This window comes from Heloderma suspectum, chromosome 7 (genome assembly GCF_057233095.1).
Source record: "Heloderma suspectum isolate Gila_16-S chromosome 7, 16-S_ref, whole genome shotgun sequence".
Taxonomy (NCBI): domain Eukaryota; kingdom Metazoa; phylum Chordata; class Lepidosauria; order Squamata; family Helodermatidae; genus Heloderma; species Heloderma suspectum.
The window spans coordinates 36348920-36365920 of record NC_139464.1 but is presented as its reverse complement, the minus strand read 5'-3'; the positions used below and the strand labels follow the sequence as shown (position 1 = coordinate 36365920).

The 17001-nt window shown below is 41.2% G+C and overlaps 1 protein-coding gene across 1 annotated transcript in view; it reads left to right on the top strand.

The window, feature by feature from the left end:
• NUAK1 (NUAK family kinase 1) overlaps window positions 1-17001 on the top strand; it is a 102188-nt gene that overhangs the window by 39838 nt on the left and 45349 nt on the right. The window contains exon 2 of the mRNA XM_084809660.1: window positions 13440-13560. Within this exon, the coding sequence (XP_084665786.1) occupies window positions 13440-13560 (121 nt within the window). The remainder of the gene's footprint in view (window positions 1-13439; window positions 13561-17001) is intronic.

The following is a 17001-nucleotide window of genomic DNA, read 5'->3' as shown; positions in this document are numbered from 1 at the left end:
TTACATAGTAAAATAGGACAATTAAACATTCTAAAACAGTTTAATTCTAAGCTTTCTGCTACAGTTTCATCTGCACTGTGCCTTGAGTCTTGTAGACCTCATCATCAGACGGCATCAAATGTGATGTCAAGATCAAATACTCAGTTTGTGGCTTGAGAAACAAAAGAACAGCGACTCAGAAAGACAGGAACCTGTGGTTTAAATCGGCAGGATCATGCTGGGTACAAATTGCCCCGCTGATTGCTTGGTGTGAAACTCTGAAGCAAATTCCTTGATTATTCCTCTAAATAAAAGGATTGGATCACTTATAAATAATTAATTCGACTTTAGCTGCATGATTCTCTCTAAGGCCCTGTCACCATGGAGATGATCTGGCTTAGAGGATCTGAACAGTAAATATTTTCAAACAATTGAACTGTCCTGGCTGTAACTCCAAAACCTTGCCTCTCCCCACCAAAGGAGAGGTTCCTGAACTTTGTTGGCCTGTAAGACCATGCATAACTTTTGGTTTGACATAGTTCGGCATTACATTGCGAGGATGGCCATATTTCTGCAATGTGGACTAATGAGAGAACCCAGGACTATAAATACACGTATAATGTATGATTATCCGTATATGGTGAAAGAACTGCTATCAAACAAATCTGTTTTTTAAACTCTTTCACACATTTTTCACATGTTTCCCAGTAACATGCTTTCTTCCATCAGGGAAATATGTTCTTCATTTTACATTATCCACCCCCACCCCCACCCACTCCATTCTAGGTTAAAGTTCTATTGCAAATGCAGTTTGGAATTATCTTTGGATCACAACCACTATTTTTTAATCACAACTCAAATATGCTTAACATCCACAGCCTCAATAGTGCGAGCTGGATAGGATGTTAGGGAAATGAAAGATTATTTAAATAATTTTCTTTTTTACTGTAGAGTCTTAAAGGTTAAATTCTGTTTACTCCTGGCCTGTAAGATGGAAAGTCTTGAAACGAGAGGAATGTGTCTTACTGAAATAACACCAAATGTACATAAACTTTTTTTAACTGCCTTGAGCTAGCCATGAAATAGTTATAACTCTGCAGATTGTTTGTAGCTGTAAACAAAAATGCAGCAGTATGAAATATACTGAGATTTTCCAACGTCTCGTATAAACCAAGGAAATCAGTAGAACCGTCACAGATGATTTATTGTAATAATTCAGTCCAAAAATTGAAATTACCTTGAGTCTATGTGAAATTCACCTGTTGTTGTTATAGTTTGTATTTCACTTTTCTTCCAAAGGCGATATGCATCAGGTTATCCTTCTTTATTCTCACATAGCAGTATGAGGTAGATTAGGCTGAGACATAAGCCCCTTTCAGACCTTATTCCACAGTAAAATGCACATACATGGACAGGGGAGTGACATTTCGGCAGTAAGCTCCTCCCCTGACCTGTGTTTATAAAATGTTAATCACATAGTTATTTATATGTATGTATGTATATATGTATTTATTACATTTATATCCTGCCTTTTTTCCTTCCCTAAGGAACCCAAGGCGGCGTACATAATCCTCCTCCTCTCCATCTTATCCTCTCAACAACAGTCCTGTGAGGTAGATTGAGCTGAGAGTCTTAGACTGGTCCAATGTCGCCCAATGAGCTTCTATGGCTGAGTGGGGACTAGAATCCAGATCTCCCAACTCCCAGTCCAGCACTCTAGCCACATGGCTCTCAGTTTAGCAGTATATGTTTGCTTTTTGAATTTCTTGTAAACTCAGTAAACCCCTTTTCCCTTGAGGAAATAACAATAGTCAAATTACATGCCCAGATGAGGTTGAATGGCAATAATATTCTTTGGCTAGGCAAATGCTCCTCAAACTGTAATCAGTAATCAACTGAGGTTGCTTGCTCATTACTGAGAGTTCATACCCCAAACTACTGAAAAGACTGCCCTGGATTGTGTCATTAGAGATCAGTCTCTTGTAGGCATGTTGTCCTGCAATATGCAAGGGCTGCTTTAGGGGAAACTTTGCAGATATATATTCAGCAATGGCTACGTTGTTCAGTAAGTAATGGATACAGAACAAATTAAATCAAATCGAAGTCTGAAAAAGGATAACTTTACTAGTGCCCACTTTATGCTTGGCCATGTGTGCTACTCAGTGCATAGGATTATAGAACTCTATAGGGTTTCCCCCCTCACTGAGTCATAAAACGTTCAGATTTGGTGATTCACTTCTGTTGAATAATTGAGCTTCCAGAGGACACAGGTTCTTCTTTATCACTACCATAAGAAAATGAACAATATGAGCCTCCTACAGGGGTGGATTGCACTTTCTTCACAGATCTTGATATACCCTGTCTTGAGCAGCTAATACCACTGGCCTAACAAACACAGGTTTTTGCCACTTCAAGGAACTTCACTTTTTTAACAAGCAGTGGTGAACAGCATAAATTGTTTTCTAAGAAAGAATCTGCTTGATGAACAAACACATTTATAAGAAGTCTTCCTCAAATAAGATAATAGCTACTTACATTTTCCCCCTTCATGGATCACTGCCTTGTTGTGGCGAAGGGGCTTGCGTAACTCAGTGAAGCCATAAGCTATGCCGTGCAGGGCCACCCAAGACGGACATGTCATGGCAGAGAGTTCTGACAAAATGTGGTCCACTGGAGAAGGAAATGGCAACCCACTCCAGTATTCTTGCCAAGAAAACCCCATGGAACGTATCACAAAGCTAAAAGATATGACGCCGGAAGATGAGCCCCTCAGGTCGGAAGGTGTCCAATATGCTACTGGGGAAGAGCAGAGGGTATTTCCAAGTAGCGCCAGAAAGAGTGAAGCAGCTGGGCCAAACCCGAAAGGACACTCAGCTGTGGATGTGTCTGGTGGTGAAAAGAAAATCCGATGCTGTAAAGAACAATATTGTTTAGGAACATGGAATGTCAGATCAATGAATCAAGGTAAGCTGGAGGTGGTCAAACATGAGATGGCAAGATTGAACATCGACATCTTGGGAATCAGCGAACTAAAATGGACAGGCATGGGCGAATTTAATTCAGGTGACCATCATATCTACTATTGTGGGCAAGAATCCCTTAGAAGAAATGGAGTAGCACTCATAGTCAACAAAAGGGTGGGAAAAGCAGTATTGGGGTACAATCTTAAAAACGATAGAATGATCTCAGTACGAATCCAAGGCAAACCATTCAACATCACAGTAATTCAAGTCTATGCCCCAACCACTGAGGCCGAAGAAGCTGAGGTTGATCGGTTCTATGAAGACCTACAACACCTTCTAGAACTAACACCAAAAAAAGATGTCCTCTTCATCATAGGGGATTGGAATGCTAAAGTAGGAAGTCAAGAAATCACCGGGATAACAGGCAGGCATGGCCTTGGTGTACAAAATGAAGCAGGACAAAAGCTAATAGAGTTTTGCCAAGAGAACATGCTGATCATAGCAAACACTCTTTTCCAACAGCACAAGAGGCGACTCTACACATGGACATCACCAGATGGTCAATATCGAAATCAGATTGATTATGTCCTTTGCAGCCAAAGATGGAGAAGCTCCATACAGTCAGTAAAAACAAGACCTGGAGCTGACTGTGGCTCAGATCATGAGCTGCTTCTTGCAAAATTTCGGCTTAAATTGAAGAACGTCGGGAAAACCACTAAACCGTTCAGGTATGACCTCAATCATATCCCTGATGAATATACAGTGGAGGTGAGGAATAGATTTCAGGGATTAGACCTGATAGACAGAGTGCCTGAGGAACTATGGACGGAGGTCCGTAACATTGTTCAGGAGGCAGCAACTCAATCCATCCCAAAGAAAAAGAAATGCAAGAAAGCCAAGTGGCTGTCTGATGAGGCTTTACAAGTAGCTCACGAAAGAAGGGAAGCGAAAAGCAAGGGAGAAAGGGGAAGATATACCCAACTGAATGCAGAGTTCCAGAGAATAGCAAGGAGAGACAAGAAGGCCTTCTTAAATGAACAATGCAAAGAAATTGAGGAAAACAACAGAATGGGAAAGACTAGAGATCTCTTCAAGAAAATTGGAGATCTCAAGGGAACGTTTTGTGCAAAGACGGGCATGATCAAGGACAAAGAAGGCAGGGACCTAACAGAAGCAGATGAGATTAAGAAGAGGTGGAAAGAATACACAGAAGAACTATACAGGAAAGATCTGAATGTCCCTGATAGCCATGATAGTGCGGTCACTGAACTTGAGCCGGACATCCTCGAGAGTGAAGTCAAGTGGGCCTTAGGAAGCATTAGTAACAACAAAGCTAGCGGAGATGACAGTATTCCAGCCGAGCTATTTAAAATCCTAAAAGATGATGCTGTTAAAGTGCTGCATTCAATATGCCAACAAATCTGGAACACTCAACAGTGGCCACAAGACTGGAAAAGTTCAGTTTACATTCCAATTCCAAAGAAGGGCAACGCCAAAGAGTGTTCAAACTACCGCACAATTGCGCTCATTTCACATGCCAGCAAGGTGATGCTCAAAATCCTACAAGCTAGGCTTCAGCAGTATGTGAACCGAGAACTACCGGAAGTGCAAGCTGGGTTTAGAAGAGGCAGAGGAACTAGAGATCAAATCGCCAACATTCGCTGCATCATGGAGAAAGCAAGAGAATTCCAGAAAAACGTCTATTTCTGCTTCATTGACTACGCTAAAGCCTTTGATTGTGTGGATCACAACAAACTGTGGCAAATTCTTAAAGTGATGGGAGTACCAGACCACCTTACCTGTCTCCTGAGAAACCTGTACGAGGGTCAAGAAGCAACAGTCAGAACCAGACATGGAACAACCGAGTGGTTCAAAATTGGGAAAGGAGTACGACAAGGCTGCATATTGTCACCGTGCTTATTTAACTTATATGCAGAGTACATCATGAGAAATGCCGGGTTGGATGAATCAGAGGTTGGAATTAAGATTGCTGGGAGAATTATCAACAACCTCCGATATGCAGACGATACCACCCTAATGGCAGAAAGCGAAGAGGATCTCAAGAGCCTCTTGTTGAGGGTGAAAGAGGAGAGTGCAAAAGCTGGTTTGAAACTCAACATTAAAAAAACTAAGATCATGGCATCTGGCCCCATCACTTCCTGGCATATAGAAGGGGAAGAAATGGAAGCAGTGACAGATTTTACTTTCTTGGGCTCCAAGATCACCGCAGACGGTGACTGTAGCCATGAAATTAAAAGACGCTTGCTCCTTGGGAGGAAAGCTATGGCAAACCTAGACAGCATAGTAAGAAGCAGAGACATCACCTTGCCGACAAAGGTCCGTCTAATCAAAGCTATGGTTTTCCCAGTAGTAATGTATGGCTGTGAGAGCTGGACTATAAGGAAGGCTGAGCGCCGAAGAATTGATGCTTTCGAACTGTGGTGCTGGAGAAGACTCTTACGAGTCCCCTGGACTGCAAGGAGGTCAAATCAGTCCATCCTAAAGGAAATCAACCCTGAGTGCTCATTGGAAGGACAGATACTGAAGCTGAAGCTCCAATATTTTGGCCACCTAATGCGAAGAGAAAACTCACTGGAAAAGACCCTGATGCTGGGAAAGACTGAAGGCAAAAGGAGAAGGGGACGGCAGAGGATGAGATGGCTAGATAGCATCACCGATGCAATGCATATGAACTTGAGCACACTCCGGGAGAGAGCGCAGGACAGGAAGGCCTGGCGTGCTATGGTCCATGGGGTCACGAAGAGTCGGACACGACTGAACAACAACAACTTACATTTTCACTGCACAGGCCCATTATGCATAGTTTCTGGCATCAGTCCCATAACAGATATCAACAAACGAAAGCTACAGAACCTCTGGTATTAAAAGTGTAAACATACTTTTGAAAGGATTCTTTATATTTCACTGAACATATTTGTGTTTAAAAGTCATTCATAAACAGAAAGTTAGTGGTATTTATAGTGCTTGCAAGAAAGCCCCTTAAGATTTTGATATAGCAGTGGAACACATTTGAATCCTGTATTATTTTTGACACTATTAAATACACCGTAATATTCTGAAGAACAGCTCCTAAATATCTCAGAACAAAAGTATTTAAAATAATTGGAGCAAATCCTCAGCCTTACTGTGAATGAGTTACTGTCTATAGTAGCTGGGGATTTTGCTCAGTGCATATGGAATAAGAGCTCATGATTTGTACTGAAGTGACATCTTGTTCTGTCTTTTCAGTATGGGTGCCACTGTGAACTTCTGCATAATATAATTATAATATTTAACATTTATATTGTGTTTTAATGTTCAGAGTGATTCACATACATTATTTCAGTAATCCTTCCACTTTGTTGGTAAAAGTGTACTACTCTGACTATGACATGATCTATGATAGGAGAAGGATGGGAGAGTGTGAACCTCCTAATTCTACTGGACCTTTCAGTACTATCAGCCATGGTAACCCTCTGGATAGGCTGTTTGGCTTGGGGCCACTGTGTTTCAGCGGTTACTCTCCTACTAGGATGGCTGATTCCAGAAGATGGTGGTAGAAGATTATTGCTTGGCCCCTTGACCTTTATGCTGTGAAGACCTGTAAAATTCCATGATCTATGATATCTACATGAAACCTCTAACTGAAGCCATTTGGAGATTTGAAGTGAAGTGCCATCAGTCTGCTGATGACACCCAGTTCTATTTCTCCTTCCCAGCAGAAACAGGTGAAGAAATGGTGAACTCGTATCTTGCATCAGTGATGTACTGGATGAGGGCCAATAAAATGAAGCTCATTCTGGAGAAAATGAAGGTACTGTTGGTAGATGGTTCATCTAACCTAGAGGTGGTGTTCAACTTATTCTGGATGGGGTTTCACTTCCAATAAAGAATCAGGTTTCACAGTGTGGGTGTGTTAATAGATCTAATATTTTCACTGGAGGTCCAAGTGGCATCTGTGGCACATAGCGCCTTTCACAAACTAAGGTTGGTGAATGAACTGCAACCCCTCCTGGACAGAGAAAACCTGGCCACAGGGCTCCATCTTCTGATAAACTTCTGATTAGACTACTGCCCATGCATTGTACATGGTGCTGTCTTTGGAGACTAAATGGAAACTTCAGTTAGTTTTGAAACACAGCTGCTAACCTACTAACTGGGACTGGTTGGAGGGAACACATCTCATCAGTTCTTAACTATACTGGCTGCTGGTTCATTTCTGAGCCCAATTCAAAGTGATAGTGCTTAGTTTTTAAAGACCTAAATGGCTCAGGCCCTAGCTATCCAAAATATGGTCTCCTCTCACATGAGTATGATCGAATTTTATGATAGTCCTCCAAGTGCCCCCTCCTGAAGTTAGGGAAGGAGTGACTGGAGACTAGGCCTTCTCAGCTGTGGCACCTGACATGTGGAATACCTTTTCCATAGCTACTCTACAGGTGGCAAATCTGATGTTTTTCCAGCACCCAGTGAAGACTTTATTTTCCTGGGCATTCTCAGCATATCATTGAAGCTCTAACTCTGGTGGATTTTAGACTTTGTTGTACTTTTGTTCTGCTGACTTTATTGTATCTGATATTCATTTTATGGTTTGTATGAGCCTCTCTGGGAGTTTTGTAAACCGAAGGGCAGCAGATAAATATTATAGATAGATAGACAGACAGACAGACAGACAGAAATATATATAGCTATGCACTGCATTCCCTTAGTTCTGTTGAACAAGCAGTATAAAGAGACTCTTGATGAGGATCAGGACCATAGCCAACACAGCTGCATTGAAAAAAAAAAGACATCAGTAGTCAATAGAACAACATAATATGATCAGAAGGAGCATTTATTTAACATTGCTGTGCATCTATAATTTAAATCATATATTTTCATGGTTGAATGTTTTTTGTACAGTATCCAGTTTATACTACTTTCTACTATTTGTCAAGTAGGGTCAGGATCCAGATACATTGCATTGCCTTCCCTGGATGGTATGATCCCCACACTGACCCTAGATGGTGAAGAATTTGCTTCCTTATGTGTTTGACAATAACGTCCTTTTAACATTCTTTCTGAGAGCCAAATGCAGGGCTGTTTTATACTAAGCATATTTTTATCAATGTCTATATTTATTTTTCCCCCCAGGAATGCATGTGTGGGTCCAAAAGCCACCCACATCCTTCTTTCATGCAGAGCATATATGCACTTGCAGCCTCTCTCAGGGAAAAAAATGAGAGCGAAAGAAAAGCCAAGCTTTGTCTGCCAGTTCAAGCTGCCTTCCACTGCTTCAGAAACTGCTTAAGCATTTGTTCCTCTTCTTTACCATTATTAAAATTACACCCAGCCTTGCTAATAGCAAGATTATGGAGCTGATCCTTTAAGTCAAAGTGTTGCTATAGCAAGAATAGAGGAATATCAGCTTTTGGATCTTGCCAGATGATAAAAATCCACACATTTTTCCCCTTATCACTACTTTATACTAGTATTAATGCAGTGCTAGTGTTGTGATATCAGTTCTTCATGTAATAGAAGGCAGGGTAATCCTTCTAAAGAAAGGGATAGCCTTCCTGTGCTTGGAATGAAAGTACTCCTCTTTCCCACTTCGTTTTAAAAAATGTGATGATGGACTTCAGTGTGTAAGACGAGGAAAATATGGTTTTCAAAGAACTGAAAAATAGCTAAGCTCACCAAATGACAGGCATTGCAGCTAGAGGAAGGTGGTGGTCGTGGTGTTAGTAAATGGATTATCAAACCACTTTACAGGATAGATAATCCTTCCAAAGAGATTTACAATAGTCGATAGAACAACATAATATGATCATATAACAAACAACATTAAAATGTTAAAACATAATAAGATTACACAGGAAAATCACAGTGACTACACATAAACCATAGATCAGAAAAAGCAAACAGATAATAATAACAACAAATAAAAACATTAAAGTTAGTGGCATCAGCTAAAACAGTTTCAGCACCAAAAATCATTCAAAAGCGGATAAAGCATAAAAAAGTCTTTGGAGCCCAGCTAAGGGTCAACAAGGTGGGGGCTAAACCTATGTCCCTGGGGATAGTATTACAGAGATGAAAGGCCACCACAGTAAAGGCCTTGTCCCTGATGTTCAGCAGCCTTACAGCTCTTGCTGATAATGCAGAGAACAGGGCCTCAGATGCTAATCGTAAGGCTCAGGCAGGTACATATGAATGTAAGCAGTCCTACAGTACATATGAGTGCAGCGATATCTTTGTTAATGTTTGCCATTTTAAAACTATTTTGAAAGTAATACACAACTGCACTGCTGAGGTACATTGATGCAGTAGACCAGTCGAGGCTCACCATCAAGGGATAAAAAAATTAAACTTAAAATTCACAAAATGGTTGTGTGTGTGTGTGTGTGTGTGTGTGTGTTATCCAATAAGTGCCATTATTACTTTTTATTGCAATGGATGTAGTGCAATCTATACTTTCCAGTAGTAACATCTTGCAGTTTGAGAGATGTGTAAACTTGATTTTGCTGCCAGAGGGGTTACCTGGAAGAAAGATAGCTATTCCTTAATAGCATCTGAGTAATAACTGCAAGGTTATTGCGTAAAGATACTTTGAATGGTTATAAGAAATTAAATATAAGATTAGGTTCTCCCCCCCCCAAATATTTTCTGATTTATACTGAATTCAGTTTGATAGCACTATACGTGTATCCTATTATCCCCCCCCAAATCTGACCATTCAGTGTTAAAATGATTTAATCATTAAGGGAGCAATCCTATATAGAGGCAACCGCCTATCCAAAGCAGGGCAGGAGAAGCAAGGAGGGGATTGTTCCCTCTACACTTCTCCTGCCCTGTTTTTTCAGCTAGACAGCTGATTGCGGCTTTCTAGCCGTGGGAGCAAAGAGTGGGGAAGGAGGCAGCTGTACAACACATAGGATGTGTCAAAGTGGTAGTTATGCTCTCCCTGCCCTGGAACGCCCCCAGCCACGCCCCTTTCCGGCCGCTCTGCGCTCCTCTTGCGAGTGTGGAGGATGGGGCTGTTTCACACTGCCTCTAAGGCAGCGCGGAAGTGGGGGGAGGTCAGTTCTCCTGGAACCAACCTCAGAGTGCGGGCTCTGATGTCGGTTCCCGGAAAACAACATACCGTATGGCTGTCTAGCTGCTGTCTAGCAGCCATAGGATTGCTCCCTAAGAGAGCAATCCTATGGCTTCCACTTCTCCACAGTTATAGACTGAGCTACAACTGCAGAGGAGGAGATCCAGTCGTGGATTATCCCTCCCCCAGCCACCATGGAAAGCTCTGCAGCAGCTCCTCTTCCAAGATCATGGAAGAGGACAGGGGAAGGTGGAAATGGGTAGTGCCGGTGGGTGGGGAGAGGAGTGCCCCTGTCTTTCCTCCTCGCCTGCCAGGCAGGACTTAGGATAGATGGAGAGCTCAGAGGTTGGAGCCCTCTATCTATTGGAGCCCTCTATCTTCAAGACGAGGCTGGACAGCCATCTGTCAGGGATGCTCTGACTTGGATTCCTGCATTAAGCAGGGGGTTGGACTTGATGGCCTTGTAAGCCCCTTCCAACCCTACTATTCTATGATTCTATTGAGTGCCAGTCCTGTTGGATTGCACTCTATAAATATTTGTGTTTTGACATTTTACATTTTAAAGCAAAAAACAGACAAGGGCTTCATATAGGTGTGGGTGCGTGCTGCCACTCATTCATTTTATGGATGGTTCATGTTTGATCATGTTGCCTTATTTGATCCTGGTGGCCGTTTATATGCTTGTCTTTCACTGGTAACACATACTCCCATGAGGCTTTTAGACTGTGAATTTGTGATGCAAGTTTGGCTATTGTTTCCGCTGTTCCCACTGTTCCTTTGGGAAAGATGTCTACTCACATGATTAAGGAAGGATGCAGGAAGGATATGGTTACTGAATGATTACATAAGTGCTGCAGAGGACATGAAAGTGCAAGATTCAAAGAGCAATGGTGGCAAATAGGAGTTTTTCAGTTTCTGCTGGAATCATAACCGCAGACTACTATTTTAGAGTATAATTACGTTTGCTATATTATCTTAGGATGAGTAGCTTATTCAGTACAAAAGACGACGATAGAAATGGAACATGAGTAGGTAGGCAATCAATATACATCATGCTTTAGAAAGTAACATAAGAAAAGTACATGGGGTTCTGCTACAAGTAGCAATTTGAATTTTCACAATGAGGGAAAGAACAACAGAAAAGGAATGATGAGGGTAAGAAGGGATAAATGCAAACACATGGAATCGGGCATCTAGACTTCATTGTAATTAGGAATGAAAGGATTTCCCTGATTCTCTTCATTGTTCCTATGCTTCACTCAGCCCTGCATTCTACTCCTCTTGAATTCTGGTTTAACTGGGAAAAAGTGTGAAATTAATATTGGAATTGGAGAATGCACAATTTACCTCTGCTTTCAATTCATTTCCATTTTTCTCCACTTTATTACTGATAATAAAGTGTGCCTTGATAAAACACTGCGAAAAAGCAAACTTGATATGATCATGTGCCTCGGTGCATTAACATTCTTTTCCTGCAGTATTTTACGGACATGTGAATACAATCATAGGGTTGGAGCTGAGGCTTTTAGGCCATCTAGTTCAATCCCTGTTTGATTCAGGATATATTCCTATAGATTGATATAAAAAGAATCTTGATACAACTGTACATATACTTGACGTTCGCAAAGTTTTGCAGTGTTTGCTAAGTTTTGCAGTGTTTCATTAATGCACATGGCCATTGGTGAAACTTCACATGAGAAGAATCTTAGTGCACATCACCTCAAAATTGCTTTGTTGCAGTATTTTATTAATATGGACATGCATATTGGTAATGTGATGGGGTTGGGAGAGACATAAATGAATTGAAGGAACTGAACATTGTGGCAAAGTCTTTATCCACAGGGCTCTGTACAAAATCTGTCTGTCTGTCTGTCTACCTATCTACCTATCTCACAGAGAGAGAGAGAGAGAAGGAAGGAAGGAGGGAGGGAGGGAGAGAGAGAATTATGGAGAATTCCTGATGTACCTTGTTACTTTAGTAACAAGACTGGATAATTGGAAATTCCAAAATCCAGGGAGAAAGTGAGATGGAGAGAATTTCGGAAGTATTCCTAATTTTAATTAGGCCTTGAAGATATATGGACTTAGAAAATCAGGAACATTGGAGAATTCTTGTTGTGGTCTTCTTTTTACTCTCCTCATTTTTTATTGTTTAACAATTTTATTTTTGCTTTGATTTTTTTGGTGTGGGTGCATTGTCTCAGTTTTTGCTTTCAGTTTAGTTGACAGGCTGGTTGGGTGAGTTAGAATCTTTGCAAGCTGTCTTGACCCTTGCTCACTGTGGTTGATTTAAAATCTGTGGAGAGAAGCTGGATCCATTTCTGGAGGTGATGATCAGACTGAACATAAATAACAATGTAGGAACCCTCTAGTTATTCCCCTGTCTGAAATGGTCATTCAGTTTGCCCTTTCTTGGGCAAATGGAATGATCATGTGGTCATGACAGGATCATCTGGGAGCAGGAGATCCTTTAAATACTCCAGATCCAAACCCTTTAGGGCTAATTGAGTCTGAAACAAAGCAAGAGCCAAAGCAGATCAAATATTATGTAGTGATATGCTCAGAATAATGTGCTGCATTCAACATCATGGCTGCAATATTTTGTCTGCACCAGTGCAGTTTCTGAATATAGTCAAAAATAGGTGTTTATGTACATTTTCTTAATACACCTTCTTGGGTTTCCAACCCACCACTTATCACTTATCTGTATTACATAAACTGATGGCATAGCTTTGTGGATGGCAGTGGATTTGAACAACCCAGGATCAAAACAAGAATAATTATACAAAAGAAAGATTTATTGAATCAAATATAACAATTTCATCCATATGCTCTAACTGCTTTAATTCTGTTAAAGGAAATGTTTTTTTCTGACAACATAGGCCATTTTTACAAATTGCACTAGTTTTTGCAATTCCCCTCTTCATTGTAGAATGTCTGCATTGACTAGAATGCTCAGTTACTTTCAAAATGGCGCTCTTCCACTTTTTATGCTGCATTTATCAACACTGAGAGGCAATGCATTGCAGATCATGATGTGTTATTAGGATCTGTCATGAAAATACCCTTAGGATGATAGGTTTAGGTTAGGAGTTAGCTTGGCTTAAATTTGTTGCCATTACCTGGCGACATTTTAATTTAATTTGGAGCATGAGTTATGTGTTTCAAAAAATTGCATTCTATGTAGAAGTTAATAGCTGTACAATTAAAGATCTCAGAGACAATACTACTCACTCTTGCAACATGGACTGCATTTGTAATAGTGGAATCAAAAGGAAAGGGTTGTGGGTATGTATTTGAAAGTTTTGTTTTGCTCATTCCATGTTTTGTCAGCATCTAACATCTATATTTTTGAACTCTCCTAATGGATTACTTTCATCTGCTTTGTTCTAAGAGTAATGCTCAATTTCCTGAATTTATAGGTTGCAATAAAATCCATCCGTAAGGACAAAATTAAGGATGAACAAGATATGGTTCACATCAGACGGGAGATTGAGATCATGTCATCTCTCAGCCATCCTCATATCATCACTATATATGAAGGTTAGTGACTGGTATTATTTTCATCATCTGTACCATTTATTCATTCAGTTCTAAATTTCTCATATATTTTTATATAAGGGCTCTCTAAAATTTATTATCTACCTGTTTGTAAGGAAAGGTGCTCCTTGGAAATATCATTAAAGCTTTTCGTACACTAGTAGATTTATTTATTATATTTTTTAAATTTGCCCAGTAACCAGTATTCTCTGGGTGGGTTGTATAGTAAGTAAAATTATTTTCCAAGCATTTTCTGTCCCACTGGGTTGATATGGTTAAGGTATACCAGTCAATTATCAGCTATGGCAATCTGCAGAAAAAATAAATTGCATGAATTGCTTTGCTTCCAGGTCTTGAAGGAGCTACCTAAAATGATAAAGAACAGAAAAAAGGGTGGTCATTTTAGGGTCAGCTTTCTTGCCAACACTGTCACCAGTAGTTGAAACATTCATTTACCACTGCACTTCTGCTTTGCCAGATTAGTCTGAAAGAAGTATACCACGTGGAGGCTCTTTGTTAGAATATAGTTGTCTACAGTGCCATGAATCCTTGCTGCCTTGCTTCTCCACTCCCCATCTGTGCACAGAAACTAGTGATATTGTGAGAGGTGTTCCTGTTGCTCAGTGACCTCATGCGGAGTGAATGTGGATGGCTCCCAGAGCTAACACTGATGACAGTCGTGGAGTAGAGAACTCTGCAGAAGTAGGGAAAGAAAAAGAAGGCCTAGATGAGGGTTCCTCATCTTGAGCCCAGACAGGGTCCAGTCTTCAGGCTTCTAAAGCAGCATTCACAACATCAGGATATATAAGGAAGGATATAATTTCTCTCATGTGAGAGAACTGTCAGGCCACTGTAGAGACCTGCTCCAGGTGTCAGGTGCCAAAACCCAGAGAAGCCGTGTGTGTGTGTGTGTGTGGTGGAGATCTTCACGAGAACAGAATGAGAAGTGTGTTGGAGTGTTACCTGGATTTTCATGGAATCGGCGTTGGTCTGTCAGGGACACAAGAAACAAGATAAGCCAAATGTACAGTACCTTTAAAATCTGGTTTTCATGGCTCACACAGCGCTTGAAAGGAATATACTTCCTGGTGGGGTCGGGGGAGTAGAACTGAATGTCATCAGACTGGCAGGGCTGCTCAACCAATGAGAGAAGCTTGTTTGCCCCCCTTGTCCAGGCTACCCTAGTTATTATGAATGGAGAGCAACTAATTCACAATTCTGAAGGCTCCCTTCTGCTACTATATTATCTCCCCACCCCTTTCCCCAATGTGCGCTCTGTTGCCTTGAGAAGCCAAAATGCCCGATTCTGGAGTGCAGCATCTAAAGGCTCCCCGTGAAAGTAGCCCAGCCTCTCAATTTCACTCCTTTCCAGTACTCTGCCATGGAATTCTTGCTTCCAACCCCCCCCCCCCCGCTTCTACCTTCCCCTTCCTCATTCTCCCTGTTCACAATGAGATGAGAAGCTCCTGTGATCTTGAATGAACGCTGCTGCAACTTTACATAAGAGAAAAACTACAGAATGTCAAAGAAGCACAGCATCATAACGATTTCACAGAGAAGTGAAAGAACACTTTAGGGCAAGTTAGTAAAGTTAACCTTTAACCCTTTAAACACTTTAGTGATTTATCGTGGCTCTGTATGCACTGAGATCTGTTAAAGATTCACTGCAGGGGAGCAAGATTTGTTTCTTACTTCTGAGTAAACATGTACAGAAGGGGAATGCTTTACAGAAAGTCCCATCCAGCATTGGAATATGTTGAAGATTCACTGTGGGGGAGTGGGATTTATTTCTTATGGGTAAACATGCACATATTTATTTCTTACTTCCGAGTAAACATGCACAGAAGAGTGGGATATGGGAAAAGCTACTTCAACTGGGGAAACGAGGGAATGGGGCATCCCACCCCTTTGACCATGTCACTGCCAGGTCACAGAGGCACTCTCAGGATTTAATGCGAGAGGGACATGGCTGTGGCAAAACCTCCAGGGAGCCACTTTCAGTAAAAAAGTCGGAGTAAAAAGAGTTTTAGAAACTGCAGCTTTTCAAGAGGGAAGCAGCTGGTTGGCAGGGGACTGGTGATGACATCATCTTTCGCGAACGAACTCGGACTGCTCTAACTTCACAGTAAATTGAATAGAGCCCCTGGGTGTCAGCTCTGAGGGCAGAAAGGCATGGTTAGGGCTAGGATGAAAGTCAAATTCCAGGGAAAGCAGCTCAAGATCCAAGGGGCTAGAGGAAGGGGCATAGTCAGAGCTAGCGCAAGTCCAGAAAGCAGTCCAGGCATTGCGACTCTCATTAATGAGTTGCTCAGACTGAACAGTTGTTTCTCAGATTCAGGCTTTATTTGACTGGTGGATCCAGATCGGGTTCTGGGGTCAGCTGATAATATACAGGCTGAGTGATGGCCTTGGCTGCCAGAGCTTAGCTTGCCAGGCTTGCCAGGAAGTAGATGCTGGTGGCACAAGAGGTAAGGCTCTGGGCCCTGGCTGCTGGAGGCCTTGGTTTATGACCACTACCCCTCTAGCACTTCATGTCAATTCATATTTAATAAACAAAAGCTGCTATTTATTGTGAACAGGAAATGTCATTTTTGACCTTTAATTTTTCCTGACGTGAAATATCTGCTAGCTCTGGATACAAATTGAGAAGAAAAGTTATCCTTAAGTTTCTCTTTAATCAAATGTGACGCACAGAGGAAGGAGTTGGCTTGTCTTGCGGCCTACATGGAGGTGACTTTTCTGTCACAGCCCCAATAATAAATTGTGGGGTGGGAGGCATATTTTTATTTGCAGCTAAGCTTTAACTGGTAAACCTATCAATTAAATCAGTTAAAACTCATAGCCTTAATGGAAACTCCATTCTGAGAACTGATACAAATGATTAAAACAAGGAATCGCTTGGTATCATGTTACAGTATCACATATTGACCTATCCAAAAGCATGTTCTGTTAGTTGAAAGGAGATGAATATCTGAGTCTTATTAAATAAAATCTTCACAGGATCTGGAAACAGAGAAAGGGAGGAGTGTTGTGTCAGCATGCGGGTTGTAAATGGAGCAAATGTTTAAATGTGGGCTTGAGCTTCCAAAAATCTGTCTGCTGTAAACTTGTGTCTTCCTTGTTGCCGTTCTTGTTCTTTAGAGCAGTTAAACTTAGCAGCCCATTCCTCGGCAGAACTAGGCATTCCAAAGCCTATTGATCCAGTGGTGTGCCTTACTCTGCACAGGACTGGGCTGTACTGTGTGGCTGTCTTTAGTGAGAACAGTTCCCTTCTGACACAGTGAATGAGCCTTGTCATACCTTGCATTAGTTATGTTTTGAAAATAAGGTTCCCCAACCCCTCCATATTATTTCTCCTCCACAATTCTCTTTTTTAAATGGAAAATTAACATGCTTCAATAAGGATATCAAAAGTTATATCAGGGAGCAAGGCCTAGTGATGTG